Source organism: Clinocottus analis, unplaced genomic scaffold (assembly GCF_023055335.1).
Source record: "Clinocottus analis isolate CAN_PGR_092001 unplaced genomic scaffold, fCliAna1.0.p SCAF_9, whole genome shotgun sequence".
In the NCBI taxonomy this organism is placed as follows: Eukaryota; Metazoa; Chordata; class Actinopteri; order Perciformes; family Cottidae; genus Clinocottus; species Clinocottus analis.
In genome coordinates, this window is record NW_027176251.1 from 8,365,424 (window position 1) to 8,383,016 (window position 17,593).

General features: G+C 41.6%; 1 protein-coding gene across 2 annotated transcripts in view; it reads left to right on the top strand.

Annotated features, from left to right (window-relative positions):
* The window catches only part of tmem145 (transmembrane protein 145), a 36,526-nt gene that overhangs the window by 16,077 nt on the left and 2,856 nt on the right, over positions 1-17,593 (top strand). For both annotated transcript variants that reach the window (XM_068569552.1, XM_068569553.1), the window contains exons 5-14: positions 190-291; positions 6,153-6,237; positions 6,740-6,811; positions 10,255-10,323; positions 10,939-11,019; positions 11,328-11,406; positions 12,695-12,788; positions 14,723-14,895; positions 15,594-15,714; positions 16,117-16,305. In XM_068569552.1, coding sequence (XP_068425653.1) covers positions 190-291; positions 6,153-6,237; positions 6,740-6,811; positions 10,255-10,323; positions 10,939-11,019; positions 11,328-11,406; positions 12,695-12,788; positions 14,723-14,895; positions 15,594-15,714; positions 16,117-16,305 — 1,065 coding nt within the window. The remainder of the gene's footprint in view (positions 1-189; positions 292-6,152; positions 6,238-6,739; positions 6,812-10,254; positions 10,324-10,938; positions 11,020-11,327; positions 11,407-12,694; positions 12,789-14,722; positions 14,896-15,593; positions 15,715-16,116; positions 16,306-17,593) is intronic.

Here is a 17,593-nt window from a genome sequence, read left to right on the forward strand (position 1 = left end):
TAATTCAATGTGTCTTTGAGGTGAACACACAGCCTTTTGGGATAACAATATCCTCTGTGCAGATCCGCCCACCCCCTATTCATGCATTTCCTTTATGTCTCTCTCTCTCTCTCTCTCTCTCTCTCTCTCTCTCTCTCTCTCTCTCTCTCTCTCTCTCTCTCTCTCTCTCTCTCTCTCTCTCTCTCTCAGGTGGAGGGAGACGGGAATGAGGAAGTTCTGAGCTGCGTGGGCGGTCGTAGTTTCCGCTCGGTGAGGGAGAGATGGTGGTATATCGCCCTCAGCAAGTGTGGGGTAAGCATCGACCTCTGACCCGGCTCCTCCAGCTCTTCCTCTCCACAGGGGCGGGTGTACCGCAAGGCGGTTGCCATAGTGACTGACCACCTTCAGTGCGGGTGCCTCACATGCAGCGATAGCGGTTCAGTCACTGTCAGAAAAACTAAACTTCATCACTCTTAACATCATCTATCAATGATCAGATTGATTCTTATTGATAACAACAATATAGATGTCTCAGATATCCGTACATTTATTGAAATGTTGTCATCTAAAAAAAAAAAAAGCTTTCAGTTTTAAGGTTTTTCGGTTCTGTTCCCATTTGAGCATTTTGCACAAGGCAACGTTTTAAATTCTTGAAATAAAGTAATCTAAATAGGTAATTTAACCTTTTGATTTACAGTAGTGATCCAAATGAGATAGATAGATAGATAGATGGAAAGATTCATAGATGCTATATATATATATATATATATATATATATATATATATATATATATATATATATATATATATATATATATATATATATATATATGTGTGTATATATATATATATATATATATATATATATATATATATATGTATATATATATATATATATATATGGACCCGATCTCAAATGTAATACCGCTGACTCTGGTTTAACTGTGCTAAACATTCCCTACAAGGGGGTCCACTGCTATTGATTTGACAGCTTCAGGGACTTTTAAGCATTGTGTTATTTTTTAATGGGGCTCAGTGTGGTGCTAACGGTGCGCTGGGAGAAAAAGAGCACAGTTAACTGTGGTGTATTGTTTGTTGATGTGAGTTTGGACTGAGGCACTCAATGAAAAAATCATGAGCTTGTCTAATGATAGCTCTGCTCAGTGATGATACAGCCTTCCACACAGAAAGCTTCAGTCAAGAACGAAACCTCGGAATACATGTGTGTTGATGTTTTGTTATGGGGGCAGTGTTTTTATGTTTGTAAAAGGTTGTGAATGAGTAAGACTTCTGCTGAGTGTGTGTGTGTGTGTGTGTGTGTGTGTGTGTGTGTGTGTGTGTGTGTGTGTGTGTGTGTGTGTGTGTGTGTGTGTGTGTGTGTGTGTCACTGCCTGCCTGCCTATTAGTGTCATAACCATGGTTGCATCAGTGTCATGCTCCTGGTCAAAAGTGTGTGAAGGATTTTATTTTCGTGCTGTCAGTTAGAGAGGGATATGATAAGAACAGATGCTTCCCACAGAGTGGGTTTTAGTGTCATGCCAGCGTCCGCTGATGGACACACTGCCTAATGCTGTTGGATTAAAGTGTAAAAAGCTCTCCTCCACTCCCGGGGACACGTGCACGCTGCACCCCGAAGCCAATTTACACCCCTTCTCGTTTCCCTCATGCTTTCACACCTCTCCGTCTTTCTTCGTTTGTCGCTCACAATCACCCTTTCAACTCTGTCACCAAGCTCTGACGCTCTCCACGCCATTTCATATTCATTTACCTCTCCGTCGCTTGCTCCTCTCCGCTGTCTCTAATTGTATTTTTCCTCTCTATCACGTCATCTCACTGATCTCATTTCTTCTTCTTGTTCATTCCATGCATTATTTCGTGCTCCCTCACTTTTATGTGCTGCTACTTATTCTCCTCTCTTTGTCCCTGTTTCTCTCGTATCCAGCTCTCATTTCATGTACGTTCCATCTCAATTTACCTGTGCTGAAGTGGATCTAAATCTATATGTGCTCATAAGCCCCTTAAAACCATAAGATGTCTTCTCTCGATCCCCAAGTGTAGACTTGCCCGCATGAAAAATGAAAAATGTGAGCTTGATTGTTATTTAAATATTCCAGGCAATTTACCTTATTTAATTATAGCACGAAACCTCAAGGCTGCAAATAATCATTGTTTCATTATTAGGGAAAAAAGAGGGTCATTATAAATAAAATTCAGGTCAACGCAAATTACAGAGCAGAGTCAAAAGGTGTTTCAGACAAGCCAAATGCCAGAGAAACCAAAGTTCACTAATATTCCCAGGCATGAATGTTGGTTTCTTTTAGTAATTCTCTTGATCATTTATAGGCTCAAAAACTCAACACCATGCTCTACTGCCCAGCTATAATTACATCTGTGTAGCAGTGTAAGTTTTCACAAGGCAACACTTATTTATTTGTTATTGCCTTACATTAAACCATTTTGATAAGTTACAATAATACAACTCATTAGTTGGAGCTAATTATACCATTCATTGAAAATAAACAGATAACAGAACAATGAAATGGCTTCACTTCTTGCCAGCAGCTGTCTGAGCGTTCGTCTATGAGCCGTTCATTCTCGGGGTGTTTCAAACAGAAGTGGAGAAATAGAAAGCTTTGAATAGTTGTAATCAAGCGCTATTGTATTATGCTGAGCAGAACTTGTGTTAATAAAAATGAAATAACCTCACTAGAGAACAAAGGAAGTGCTGAAATTAGACTGGTCAGTTGACTCGTATTTATAGAACAGGTTTAGAAAAACACGTCTACTGTGTGTGGTCCAAAAAAGTAAACTGTCCCTCGTAAAGACTTCTGCACAGCTGCATACGGAGGAAGCATCCTCACATAACTCTGTGAACGATGGGAAGCCAGTTCAGACTTGTCGCATTGCACTTCTTTAATGTGACAAATAACAAACAATAGCATGAGCCTCTGACAATGTTTGGAGTCTTTTTGGAGATTTACTCACTTTTATAGGAAATGAACAAACCAGATGATTTGTAGATTGTGTTGCTCACAAAGTGCAATGCTGAAGAGTGTGATTCTCTTAGTATATTATTTGGATGTCAAAATACAATTTATCAGGACTACAGTTATTAATCGGGGGGATTATTTTTGGGATTAATTGATAATTCAAGGGGAATCATATTGATTTGTGGACGTTTCAACATGTCGATGCTTCCGTGCACAGAGTCAAGTCCACAAAGCGATGAGTTGGTTAATACTTCTTTTTTTTCTGACCCTGAACTCGACCCTGTCAAACAATTTCAGGATGAACTGGAGCGCCAACTAGAGGCATGCATCTTCTAATTCAGGAATGTCCACACCTCAACTCATAGTCAAGCGTTGTAGAACTACATCAGTGCCGCAATGTCACTTATGCTTTTGTGGCTGAATTGGTGCAAAATCCTTGCAGCCAGGTTCCAAAACTCATTTGGAAAGCCTTCCCAGAGGAGTGAAGGCTGTTATAGCAGCATATCAAAGGGAAATTGGGCTTTGGAGGAGCTTTGTGAAGTCTGAGAACCACAGCCTGCTTTTCAATCTGAAAGTGTGGAGTTTGAAAGACGTTGGCGTCTGCCAGGCAGGAAGAATCTAATGAAAATGCATTGTCAAGTTTCATTATAGAAAATGTAGAATAGAGTAAACTCATGCTCGGGAGTAAGATGTATTTCAAGATATATTTGACCATTCCTTTTAAAATCTTGTGACAGTGAGTAGTACATTGCTGGAGTTGCCCTTTAATGTCTCGTGGTTTTGGAATGAGATGTCCAACAATCACATGTGAGCATAATGTTCAGCTGTTCACATAACACTCTTGGCAGTGAAGAGATACACACTCTCTATGCAACTCTAAATGCAGTTATCAGCAGCCTGGAGGAGCACAAGATGTTCAAGACTGCACAGTGTTGGAGCACAGTCAGTGTGTGATGTATCAGTACACTATATCAGAAGTGATGCCTTTTACACATGAAACCAACAAGCAACCCCAAAATCATCCTGTGGCTCCTTGTCAGTCCCAACAAGAGATAATCCCTGCTGTGTGAAGTGCTACTTCTTCCCTCATCTCTCCCTTCTCCCCTGCATACATCTCTCTTTCCCTGTTTGTATGTGCTTCCTCTCTACTTTTTCTTCAACCGTTTTTTTTTCTCCATTTTTTATTTTACTTTCCTCCCCCTCTCCATCTATCACTCTCTTTATCTCTGTCTCCTTGCTCTTTGTGTCTGTATTGATTTTGTGGCAGTGCACACTCTACGCTTCTCGCCCTTTTTGATAGAGGGAGTGAGATGGAGTCGCAGGCTGCCAAATGAAATCAAAGTCTTTTTTCCCCTCCCTCGGTCTTTTCCCTCGCTCCACCGCAACAAGCGCAAACTCCATCGGCTTTGAACTTGTGTGTGTGAAATGAGCTCAGTGTGCTCTGATTGTCAACCGATCTCTGTCCCCCTTCTAACTCATTCTCTGCTCCCCGTATCACTGTTTTCACCTCCCAGAATTCTTTCAGATCGGTTCTTTTCTTATTTGCATGACTGCCAAAAATGTACATCATTCCAATTTGAGTTAAACACGCAGGTATGGTAATTTACTTCATGGCATTTCTCCTTTTCTGCATCTTCACAGACCCAGATATTCTCTTTTTGTGCTCTTTCATGACATTGCAATGGAGAATATGTATAGCCAATCGATGTATAAGTTTAATGAGCCTTAAAAAATGATCGATGAGTACATCACACTGACTACAATTTACAAAAAGAGTGTGCTGCATTAAATGAGAGGAAACAGTTGCTATGGATATGATCCATCCATCCTTCCTCCATGTTAATCTGGGTCATATTCTCATTGGCAGTACAGTAGCAGCCTAGATTCCTTATTCCTCCACTAACTTCTTTCACACCTGGGGATCCCGAGGCATTTCCAGGCAAGCTGGGGGACCGACTGACAATATGGCACAATTACACCGAGCAGACCAACACTGTGTCTTCCCCAAGGAGGATTTGGATATTTTCCTCCACTTAAAACAAGAAAGGTTGTTGTTTTTTTTTATTTAAAACTGTGGCAGGCAGAGATTTCATTTTGAAATATATCTTATCAAACAAAATCACAAATTTACGTCCGGTGCATTCGCTCTCTTCACTCACATGACATGCTGCTGAGAGGATGTCAGCGGAAAATTACTGCAGCAGAAAATGATGAATCTTTGAAAATCAGCAAAACGGTCTCACGGTGGGCGAGCGAGCAACGTCGTCGGATGTTTTGCATCACTTTACGGAGCACGGTGTTGCATGGTCTCTGAGTGTAATGTGAAAGCAGGGCGATGTGTTGACACTGCGATATGAGACTTGTCGTCCTCTGGGATTGTAATTTTCCTGATTTGGTGGCATAGTTTAGACGGTTGTTTTCCCGGTCTGAAAGGCTGCATTGCTGTGATTGTATTTGTTCCTTCTGAGTGCTGAGCAATAAAGCGTCTACTTGCTTAGTCATCACATCAATATTAATAATAAGGCTGGGTGTTGATCTTCAATAGTTTTTTGGCCCCAGAATAGCAGTGAGTATCGGAATTCTATTAGAGATTGTCCTCATTTAAATTACAGTTTTAGCATTATTCTTGGCTGTTTACACAACATTTTACTTTTGAGAATGTTGCATATATATATATATATATATATATGTTATTGTGGAAACAACCTGAAGTTGACTTCAAGTTGACAATTTCATTTTGTTATTGATTCCAAGCCCCAAATTTATTAATGATTATATTAGTGCAAAAAGAGGAAGCTCCATCATGAAACCAAAACATCTGAAATATAAATGCCTCCCCTTTTGATTCATTATTTTATTCGTAGAAAAAAAAAAGACATAGCAAATGTGATTAAGTGCCAATGCAGTGTATAATTTAATTTCAGGACAATCTAAATATTACATTTTCTATAAATTTCAGACATGGTGAGCTCGTACTTGTATAGTTTAACTTGAAAATGTTGGTTTAAAGTCTGAATATGTTCTCTCCCATCATCAGATTTATAAAGAAATGTCAGAGGAATAACATTTAAAATCGCATCTAAAGGCTGGTTACCTCTTAAAGCCTGATTGCATTTTTTTTATTTACCCTGCCTTCTCTCTGTCTCTCTCTCTCCTTGTCCTCCTCTCTCTCCTCTCTTGCAGGGGGAGGGCTTACATCTGGAGTACGAGATGAAGCTGACCAATGGCCAGTCTTTCTGGACACAGCATTTCTCTGCAGATGAGTTCGGTAAGAGTGATTAGACGGAAAGAGAGAGATTATGGAAGGAATCGCTGATGGCAGAAGCCAACACCACTTAGCACGGCCAATAAAGCACACTGAACTGAACAAATTACAATAATGAAGGGACGGCTGGATGAATTAATGATGATAGATGAACTGAGAGGAATGGATGAAAAGAAGAAAAGGCCCAAGTAGCTCCTAAATGAATTATTCCTACATCTCCAGCGTTCTCTCTCCCCCACTGTCTTACTACAACTCTCTTTTTGTTTCTTAACAAATCCAATATCCTGATCATGTACCTGCCACTCTGGATTTTTCACCATTTCCTTTTTTTTACTTCCACTGCCTCTTCCTCGCCTTGATGTCCTCTGAACCTCATTGACCTCTTTACTTTATGGTTTTGGTTCCATCTCCTCTCTCGTGCCTTTTATCCTTTTCCCCTTCGTTTTTTTCTTTCTCATCAATTATTCTCTTTCCTTCCTCTACTTCCACCATCCCCTCTTCACAGGTATCTTGGAGACGGACATCACCTTCCTGGTCATCTTCTCCCTGGTGTTCCTGCTCTCCTGCTACTTTGCCTGTAAGTACTGTCTTTTCCACTTAACTGTATCTCTCTTCCTCCGCTTTTTTCTATAAGCCGATTTATTCTGACTTTCAGAACCCCAGCAGTCATTTAATGCCTCTTTCTTCAGATCTATTATAAAATCTACATGTTTTCTTGATGGGATAGGAGTAAGTTCTCATGTTTCCTCTGATAAGTAAAGGGGGAGCATTTGCCTACTTTTTCCTCAGAGCTTTGTCAGAACAAAGCAAGGTCAGTGTAGAGAGCATGAGAGGGAAGATGGTGAGAGTGGGGTTGGGTTTTTGTGTGAAGGAGAACGGTTGAATGGAGAAGGTAGTAGCTTGAAGGTTAGTGAAGCGAGTTTGTCCCATGAAGGTCACAGCTCAAATCACCCAAAGAAGCTCAGAACAAGAGCCTCGAGGAATGACTTACTTCTCAGTGAAGGATCCGTCATGCCTTAAGGTTTCCTTACATTTCCCTCTTTCAAACTGTTGAAGGGTTGACTCACTAAAATTACAAGAAAACTTATCACGCAGTGTTAAATTCTATGTGCAATTCTATGTTAAAATGTCTAAACACGACTAAACCAAGTAGTAATTTGTATATATTTGTCATGTTGTGTATTTACATTATTCCAAATATTTCCAACAATGGAGATATCTATAATTTTATTAAAGATAACAGTGCATTTAATTGACCCTTTCTAGTTGTTCTAACTTACATGGAAACGCGTTAAACACCCTAATGAGGGAATAAGGAAGTCTGCGAGCCGCTGGATTCATTGCTATTATTTGTTGTTGTTTATGCACAATCTATTGACGACGCTGTCCTCATGAAGCCCAAACATTCGGCTGAGCCAAACAACCCTACAATAAAATTAGCCACATGCCTCACCCCGACAGCAACAGCAGCTGTATGGGTGGTCGACTCATCTAATTGTGCGTTTTATCAGTTCACCCTGTTGTGGCCTGTCTGCTCTCTTTGTGCTTAGCTACTGACACTGACAGATATATCTGCACACAGCTGAGAGACTGACGGGGGAAACACACAAACACACATAAAAACACACAGCAATGTAACATCCCCTTCTCCGCCGCTTTGTAACAGACACTAATGAGTGCCATATAGCTTGAGCGTCATGACGCAGAGGGGCGTGACAAAGCGAGGGTGTTTGACCTGGGAATGAGAAAGGGCTGCACATCCTTATTGGCTGAGGGGGAGGGGGTGGGGGGGTTAGACCGCCACGTTGGGCCTAAAAAGCTCTGCTGGCCCTCAGAAGAAACCTGACCAAAATAAGAAGATATGGGAAAATATAGTCTCTCTAGATACAGATGCTGCCACACACTTGTAGTGGGTCATAGGTAATGATTGAAAGGAATTATTTCTGTATCAGTTAGTACATTGTTTTTCAGGAATTTGTTGCATATTATACCTTTAGCAAGCAGCTTTTTGCTATGTAAAGATTTAGTGGAGGAACATCTACCTGAGCAGAGAATTGAATTGCTCACCTCGTGTGTTGTACTCCAAGCCTCTCCTTGCTCTGTTTACAAAGCTGGGTGGTCAGTGCAGGCATTGTAGTGCATGTTAGTGCATGTGAGCTTGCCACACTGGCTCACTGCCACTCTGCACTGCACTCATACTCACCCTCCTGTTCCTCCTCAGGTAAACACAATTAGATCTCTAACTTTTTAAAGTCAAACAAAGCACCATCAAATAACAATGTTGAGTGTTGTACCAAGAGAGCAAATCAGGCCTACGGGGACCTTTATTTCAGTACTTCTACCAAAATGAATACAATATCCACAAAGCCATAGAATGTACAGTTTATGAAAGATGGTCAAATGTTTAAAAGGTTATAAAACATTGAAGATGACAGCGTTTTTATTTTTCAGAAAAATGTTCCTTTGAATGTCAACATCTTTGAGGAAATCCCAGGAGGATCCAGCAGTGTCTGGCTGGCCGAGCCTGTGGTTATACAGGCAGCTGGGAGTGTGTGTGTGAACGTTTATGACCCTTCCTCCCCCTGTAAATTTTTCCCCGGGCCACTTCTGTTTGCAGAATTGTTTAGGTAGTAAAATTGTCTTGTTAAATACGCATTAAAATATCTCCTCACAACTTCGGGAGAGAGTGGAGAAGATGTATATGGCCTCATCTAGAGACGGGTATCACAAGATAGATGCGTACTAATGGTCGCACTCCCCCTTTTATCCGACCGTCTCCCTTGTTCTTCTTTTATGCCTTCGTGGCGCCGATAACAGGCCTATCTTAGGAAAGTCTAAAGAGAATGTCTTCAAATTTGGCATATATGTCCACTAAGACAAGGGATGAACAATAAATTGTATTTAAGAAGTGGACGAAGTCACAGTGACGTCACCCATTGGTTCATGGACTATGATGTTGAAGCCTTGAGTTCGGCATTTTGGCCATCGCCATCTTGGTTTTTGGAACAAAAAGTGACACAAGTTGAGCTAAGTACAATAGAACGCTGTTTAAGACATTTGAAGTCCACCAAAATGTTTGGGTTTTGAGATGAAAATATGGACAACGTCCAGACAGGATGGAGGTTGATAGTGAGCTGTCAGTCACAAGTTCGCCACGCCCTGAGGTGAACCCTGCTTCATTGTCTACTTCACTCTAAATCGGACCATAATTTTCTAAATTAACATCATGCTGTTCTGAAGAAGACTTGAAACTAGCAACTGAGGTACAAACATGTGTTTACAGAGGTAGTAAATAAAGTAATTAGTAAAGTAAAGTAATTTTCGCATCAATTTCTTTTAGCAACCAGAGGAGTCGACTCCTGCTGGCCATTTGAAACAATACACGTTTAAGGCATTTAAGGATTGGCTTCAATTCTCAGAACAGGAGGTTGCCGCCTAAGTAGATTTAGGTGGTCAAATCTCAAGGTCACTGCAACCTCACACCTGCTCCATTTTTGTGAATATCCTGATATCTCAGCTACACCTTAAGGGGGTTTTCTTCCAATGTTGCACAAACGTCCACATCGACTCAAGGACAAACTTATTAGAATTTGGGTGTCAGTCAGAGGTCACTGTGACCTCACGAAACGTCTTTCCTAACTCAAGAATGCATATGCTAATTATTTCAAACAAATGTCAAATGAGATATAATTATTAAGTGATGACATTTTTGATAGACATGAATATAAACGGCGACTTTAATGGTTGTCAACGGCATACAACTACAAGGCCCTATTTTTATTCTCCTTGCTGTCTCTCACGCTCTGTGCCTCTCTCACTCTCCTTTGCCATATGTTAGCACATCTCCATCCTTTTTTATCTCTATCCACACGCACGCACGCACACACACACGCGCACACACACACACACACACACACACACACACACACACACACACACACACACACACACACACACTCACACACACACACACGCAAACGCATGCATCATCTCATTCTTGTTTTTTTCTCTCCCCTGCAGACAATCTGAAGGGAAGACAGCTTCTTCACACAACCTACAAAATGTTTATGACGGCGGCAGGTGTGGAGGGTAAGCGTTCTGTCCCGAACACACGCACACAAACCCTAAAACACTCTCAATGCCATAACACACACGCCCAGGAAAACAATGAGCTTCTCGCATGGCTGCAGCATCTTATACCTTAATCCCCACTTCAAAAGCAGAGATATCATCGCCCTTATTAGCCTCTGAATAGGAACTTTTGCAAACAGCCATGCGGCACATCTTCAGTGGATCCCGCTGTTAGTGACGAACCCTCCATCACTCTCCTCAACCTGTCCTCTCCTTTCTTATCCCCCTCTCATCTCACTTTCTTCCCTCTCGCTTGCTCGTCCCCTCCTCAAATCCATTCTCGATTGTCCTTGCACCTCTGTATTCCCTTTCTCCCTTTCCTCCCACGTCCCTCAAGCCTTTCGCTCCCTTTTCATCTCCTTTTACCAACTGCTCTTATTTTCTGTCTCGCTCTTCTACTCCATATTTCTCTCCTCTTCTCCTAAGCCTGCTCTTTCTTTCCTCATTATCACCTCCCTGTCCCCTCTCTACTTTACATCTTCTTTGTGACACATCCGTCTTTTCTACCTCGTTGCCTCTCCGTCTCCCTCGTTCTCCAATGTCTCTCCTTGCTGTATCTCTTCTACTTGGCAGTGCTCAGCCTGCTGTTCCATTGTGTCTACTGGAGCCTGTATGCGAGAGATGGAGTTGGCAATGGCAGCCTGAAAATACTTGGTGAGTGTTTCCTCCTGCATCAGGCTGACACTGCCTCTGCACTGGAAAATCACTCACTGCCCGAGCAGAATGAATGAGTGGACGATGATGGATGTGTTCGGGTGAAGAAGCGCAATACCTGGTATGATGCGCAGAGACAGGACCGTGCATGATTCTGTGTGTGTGTGTGTGTGTGTGTGTGTATGTGTGTGTGACGACCTGAATCTTTCTCCTCTGATATTACAGATTTGGAAACCACAAGCTAATTACCCCCTCTGTCTTCTCTTTCTCCCTTTCTGTCTCACTCCTCCCTCTCTGTCCATCTCCAGGGAAATTACTGTTCTCAGTCAGTTTCTTGGTGTTCCTCCTGATGCTCATACTGTTGGGCAAAGGTTTTACTGTCACCAGGTGGGGGTTTGCCCTTTTTTTTGCAGCTTATGTGTGTCTCTTCAAGCCTGTGTGTGGTGCGTATCACCTTGTCCAGGTGTGTTTGTGTGCTGCTGTCTCTCACTGCCAGGCCTCACTGTCACATTCAGTACAGTATGTCATGACAATGTTAGGTGTCAGGCAAATAGTCAGTTAGTGCTCTGGGTGTGATGGCGCGGATAAACATCTGATGTGTCAGGGGAATGTGAGAGACAGCTGCTGCTGTGCTGTGAACTATATTTTGTGTTTGTGTGTCAGCTGCAGGTTTACCTTTTGCCCTGCGAAACCAACAATTCTCAGGTTTGCTTGCTGTTTTCTGGCAAGGCTCATTGGAGATTTGCTTGGGCCAGGCATTGTTACAGATGAGATGATTTACAAGTGATCTCAAGTTTTCCAATTCCAATTTGAAAGTCCAGTTATCAAACATGTCAGCTGTTCTTGAAATGCTAAATTTCCACTAAGCCCAGATGTTGGTTTCTGAGTCCGTTTTGTGCGAGAAACGGCTAAAGTAAAGGGCAGCTCACAAGGTTGTGTGCTTTGATTCATGGTGAGTCATCTTCTTAACGACTGGTCACAGTTTGACGATTGGCCCTGCTTAGGGCTCAATTGAATCTCTGTGGATATTTTCTAGACTGAACTCTTGTAGTGAAAACTGAGCTTGCAAGATTCAAGCTTGCTTTTTTTGACTCGAGGATTACATCCTCCTCTGGGCTCAGGAGATTCTCTGATCTTTCAGAATCATTAAACCCTCTTAAAACCCCCGTGAATAAACTTAAACTGCATCACCGTACAGTTAGAACCATGGCTGTTTATTTGCAGTAAGTGAGAGGTTGACAGTTTGGAAATAATCCAACAACTTTGAAATGTTTTCTCAGATGTGCGGTGTTGAATTAGCCCCAGTAAAAGGATGCTTGAAAAATGCTTGTGATGTTTGTGGACTGCAAATGAACACACTTTCATTTCTGCTTTCGTGAGTTCGGATAGCTTTTTTCAGAGCCTTCTGTGAATGAGTCGACAGCCATTTTATATTTATAAAGTTCAGAGCTGAGCACACAAGTCCTTTGTAGTGTGTGGCGTTGAATGTGGTGCTGTTTTTTAGATTAAGCTGTCTTTGCTTTGTGTGTAAAGCACCAAACGTGTGATTTTGTGTGTGTTTGCATGTCACTCCCTCTGTCTGTGTATCTTTGAGTGTGTCTGTATGTGTTTCTTATCTTCCGCTTGGTTGTGATCTCTGACCCTGTGTGTGTTTGTGTGATTGTTAATGTGTCAGGGCGAGGATCAGTCACAGTGGGTCGGTTAAATTAAGCATCTACATGACAGTCTACACAATCACCTACGTCATCCTCTTCATCTACGAGGCAGAGGTAACACTCACACACACACACACACACACAAAGTGAATTACCCACACTACAATGTAGTCAACACTGGGGTTACTGAGGTTATTTTAATTTCTGATTAATTTATGGAGATTTCCTTTTGACTACTTTTCATCACAAATTCCCAAAGCCTAAGGTGACTCGTTCAAAATTTAATTTACAATAATTTAAAACAGAGAAAAGTTTCAAATCCACATTTTTGCTTTATCCCTTGTTGAGTTTGACAAATATTGGTTATTATAGTGGTTCTTTTCAAGAGTGCTGAACAATGAATCAAGGGTTTCGATAATCCATTGTCTCATTCCAAGTGTTCACGAGTTTGTGAAATGTGAAAATGTGTCGCTTATGTGTATTATATGTATGTCCTCTGTATTATATTATGTACATTTGGACAATTTGGACAGAACAAACAATATGAAACCTTCAGCACAGGCTTTGGGAAATACAAAGAGAAACAACTGAGAATAATCAGAAGTGAAAATAATTAATAACGACAACCTTAATTTCCACACCAAGTACAGAACAAACTGCAGTTATTTTGTGTGTGTTTTAAATTCAGACTCTAGTAAAACAAGTGAACACTTCAGATGTGACTTGAAAGCAGCGTCTGAATTATGCCTCAGGTGACTGGTGGCGTTTCTGACATGACAGTGCTTGAAACAGTTCGCGTATTATTGCTCTCTTTGGCTTTATTTTAATAATCTAATAAATATTCATGGGGGAGTCCAGCCCACACATCAACGTGGGTTGAAATGAGTTTTTCTCTGAAGTCACTTAATTACATTTATACACTGCTAATTCTGAAAGATTATTGTTTCAAAAAAAGGAAACTCCTTGATGAGATATAGATAAATAGGAACAGTCAGGCACCTCCAGACTACAAACACAACGTACAACCTGAAATAATACATCTCAGATGATCAATGACAGTTTCTTTAAGTTCTCCTGATTTCAAAGTAAGACTTACGAATCAATATTCTGAGAGATTTCCATTCATCAAATGAATCATACTCTCTCATATGTCTATGTGAAGAAGGAAACAGCTATGATGTTATAGCATGCAGCAGATGAGTTTATTCATTAATTAGACACTTGGGAGTGTTACAGTTGCATACGTCTGTGCATGCTGCAGAGGCTTCAGCACAGTCGGCCGTAATGATGGTACATTTAGGTACAGGGGATTACAGTCTTTGAATACCGCCTATTAATGTGCCAATGGCAATATAGCGGTGGAAGTATCCATGCTATATTTAATGCTGGAGCCTATAGCCATTTCTCACACAGCAATATGTGGATCTGAAGCAGAGTAATTTATCTGCTGCCTGCCCCTCTGCATGGTCCTTGCTATTTAAGAGCGCAAAACTCAGGAGAGCTCCTGCTAAAAATACACCAAACTAGGTTACAATTGGAACAGATATAAAGAGTTAAAGCCTGTTCCTGGTACTGGGCCTGCAGTCGGGGAATCTGCCAGGCTCAGGTTTGCTGGTTGGATCCCAATAAGCATTTCACCGAGCCATCAGAATAATGCATTATGTAGCAAGAGGTAACCCTGTATGGCCAACACGATCCAGTCACGGGACTGTGAATGCTATCTAGTGTCCGCAGATGCAAGCACAAGTGCCATATATACACACAGACACACACACACAGACACCCACAAACCACACACATAACAATGCCCCAGTTGTGGAGAAGAAGTGTCAATGTCAAAGACTCGCACAGAATGGAACAAGCTGAGCTTCAGCCCGGGCATCGCAGTGCATCAGCCAAACCACCAGCAAGTCATCTTAGTAATTAGGGCACAGACTGCAGTGTGTAACCAAGCCAAACTATGCTTCTTTTCTACTTTGTGTAAATGTTTAGGCTTGTTTATTGTGCGTGTCTTCATTTTGGCATACCTTCTCTTTTTCCCGGGCCAGTTCTTCGACCCAGGTGAAGTGCTGTACGCCTATGACAGTCCCGCCGGCTACGGACTGATGGGCCTGCAGCTGCTGGCCTACGTCTGGTTCTGCTACGCCGTGTTGGTCTCTCTGAAACGCTACCCTGAGAAACAGCCCTTCTACATCCCGTTCTTTACCACGTACACATTATGGTGAGACCGCCGCAGCTTCCCCCTCTCTGCCCTTCACTGAGGATAATAGCACCTGAGTCAGATTGCAGGCGTAGAAAAATACACATTTCTCTGTTCGAGGTCTCTTTAATTTGAATAATTTATGCCACTCTGTAAAAATGTGCACGGGATAGCTGATGCTTTACCGGTTCGGGAATGAAAGGTTGTTTATTTCAAACTACCCTTCTATGACATTGTGAGCCCAACCTCTGTGCACTACTAACAGATAAGATAATTGTACTTGAGTGAATGATTGCAAGAGGAAAACAACTATTTTTACTCAGCTGATGAGGTCTCTTCTATTAGAATAATTTATGCTTCCATATATGTGTGCGAGATAGTTAAAAGCTTTGTACTGGAAAGTGGTTTTCCTTTCAAACAACCCAGAGAAAAACCCTTCTACATACATTAGGCTCCCTGCCCTTCACTCACTGGGTGTGATAGCATGAGGTTCAAATGAAGTGTGGACTACAAAGACTAATATTATCTCAGTATTTCACTCTCATTGCTGCCGCTATCTCTCGCCTCATTATCTACGTCTCCCCTCTCCTTCCATTATTATCTTTCTGTGTGTTTTACATCTGTTATTACTCTCCCTGCCTCTCTTTGTCTCCTGATCAAGCTAGGTTTGATCTGGAGCTTTTTTTGTTATTCTAAATCTACTCACTTGTCTTCCTCAGGTTTTTCGCCGTGCCTGTCATGGCTTTGATCGCCAACTTTGGGATTCCACGTTGGGCCCGGGAGAAGATCGTCAACGGCATTCAGCTTGGCATCCACCTCTACGCTCACATCGTTTTCCTTGTGTGTGACACACGCACACGCACACGCACACGCACATGCACACACACACACACACAGACACATGCCGGCTCTTGGACCTCAACACAGCTCACATTATTCAAGAGTCATTATTTCCACTGTCAGTCATACATTATTCACTGTCGTTGAGTCATCCTGGCTCATGCTGATTGTCGCTCCCACGGATCATTATCTACCTCTTCCTCACCTTCGACACATTGTTCTTTACTAATGGGCCGTACCGCTCACGTAAATGTCCTTTTATGTACCTGCTCACTCTATTTCCCACTCCTCACTTGGACCCTATATGCCTTGGCAAAGTGTTACTATACATATTTTATACATAGAGTATATATGTAAGAATCCGCCAAGTTCATCATATCTTTTTATGGCTTTGTCCCATAGGCTATCACACGACCCTCAGCAGCCAATAAAAACTTCCCATACCATGTTCGGACGTCACAGATTGGAATCCTGCTGTCCAGTCCAAAAGCAGGTGAGGGGGCGGAGAGTTTCCCTCATCATGCCTATGGAAATGGCTCCTTCCTGGGAGACTCTCAACCCAACTTCACTGAACTCTTCTCCATCCAATCAGTGAGTCTAACTTTACATGTTTTTTGATGTATGCTTGATATGCTTGATAGAAGTTGTTGAAGCAAAGACACAGAAGATTAAGTGCTATGAAGGAGATGATGGTGCAGAAACCGGTGTGTTAGAGGGAGAATTGTAGCCCATGACCTATAGGTGTTTGTCCGACCATTTTGCTGTTCTTGCAATATGCAATTAGAGCAGTGCTGGGCCGTCAGGGTCTTCTAAGCCTTCTCTGGTGGCCGAAACAGAATCACAAAGTTGTAGCTAATTTATAATTTTTTTTTTACACTTTTTTTTCTAAATAAAAGTTATAGCTTTTTATAATGTGATTGTTTTTCACAAATACACTACATGTATTATACTTATTTTTCCCTATTCGCTTATTTGGTCATTGCACAGCTGTCTTCATCTGTTCCTCTGCTCCTTCAGGCCTCTGGTATGGCTTGCTCGCGAGCTGGTTAACAGCATTTTTATCCAATCACATTTCACCTCTCTTCCTCTTTGGAAGTAGCCTGGTTAAAATACATGAAACAGTCTTCTAGATTGTCTGGACGTTTGATTTGTCGTAGCGCCCGCGTGACCATTAACATGCACAGGTGATAGTAACTCTCTGGACCTTTTTTCCCCAGTCCGCCTGTGATGTAGACTATACGGCACTCGCAGAAGGCCTAGGTCTAAAACACACGGCTCGCCACCGAATTAGAGTTATTTAAGTTGGACACATTTTTTGATCCTTTTAAAGTATAAACATCACTGTGACAAACCTAGCTTGAAATTAACTCATGTCTCATCAAAGAAAGATGCCTCAAATTAGAAGGTCTCACTGTAATGCAGTTTGTAAGAGACGGGAACTGCCGTCTTTTTGTGTGCTGACTGACAGTAAGCACAGCCTGACATAGCACACACACTGATATGAAAACATTTCGGCACAAGGAAATAATTATTAAATAGATACTTTGACAAGATGAAATTAAGGCGTCGTGTTTTCTGTGATGAATTGTCAAGCACTGGTAACTTTCAAATATATAGACGTTGTTATTTCATCATGCACAGAAATGAGTGACAGAAGAAGAGCTGTGAATCTTCATGTGCACAGACACAATCTGCAGACACAAGTAGGAATAATACAACACAAAGGAGCAACCCAAAGTTGACACAATGCATGACAAGGGACACAAAGGCATGACAAGGAAAGACATGTTTCAAGTGTTCATTGTATATAGTTGTATTTTTGATTTGTATACAATGTTTAGAATTAAAACATCCAAGTTGGAGGGAAGGTTTTAGTCAA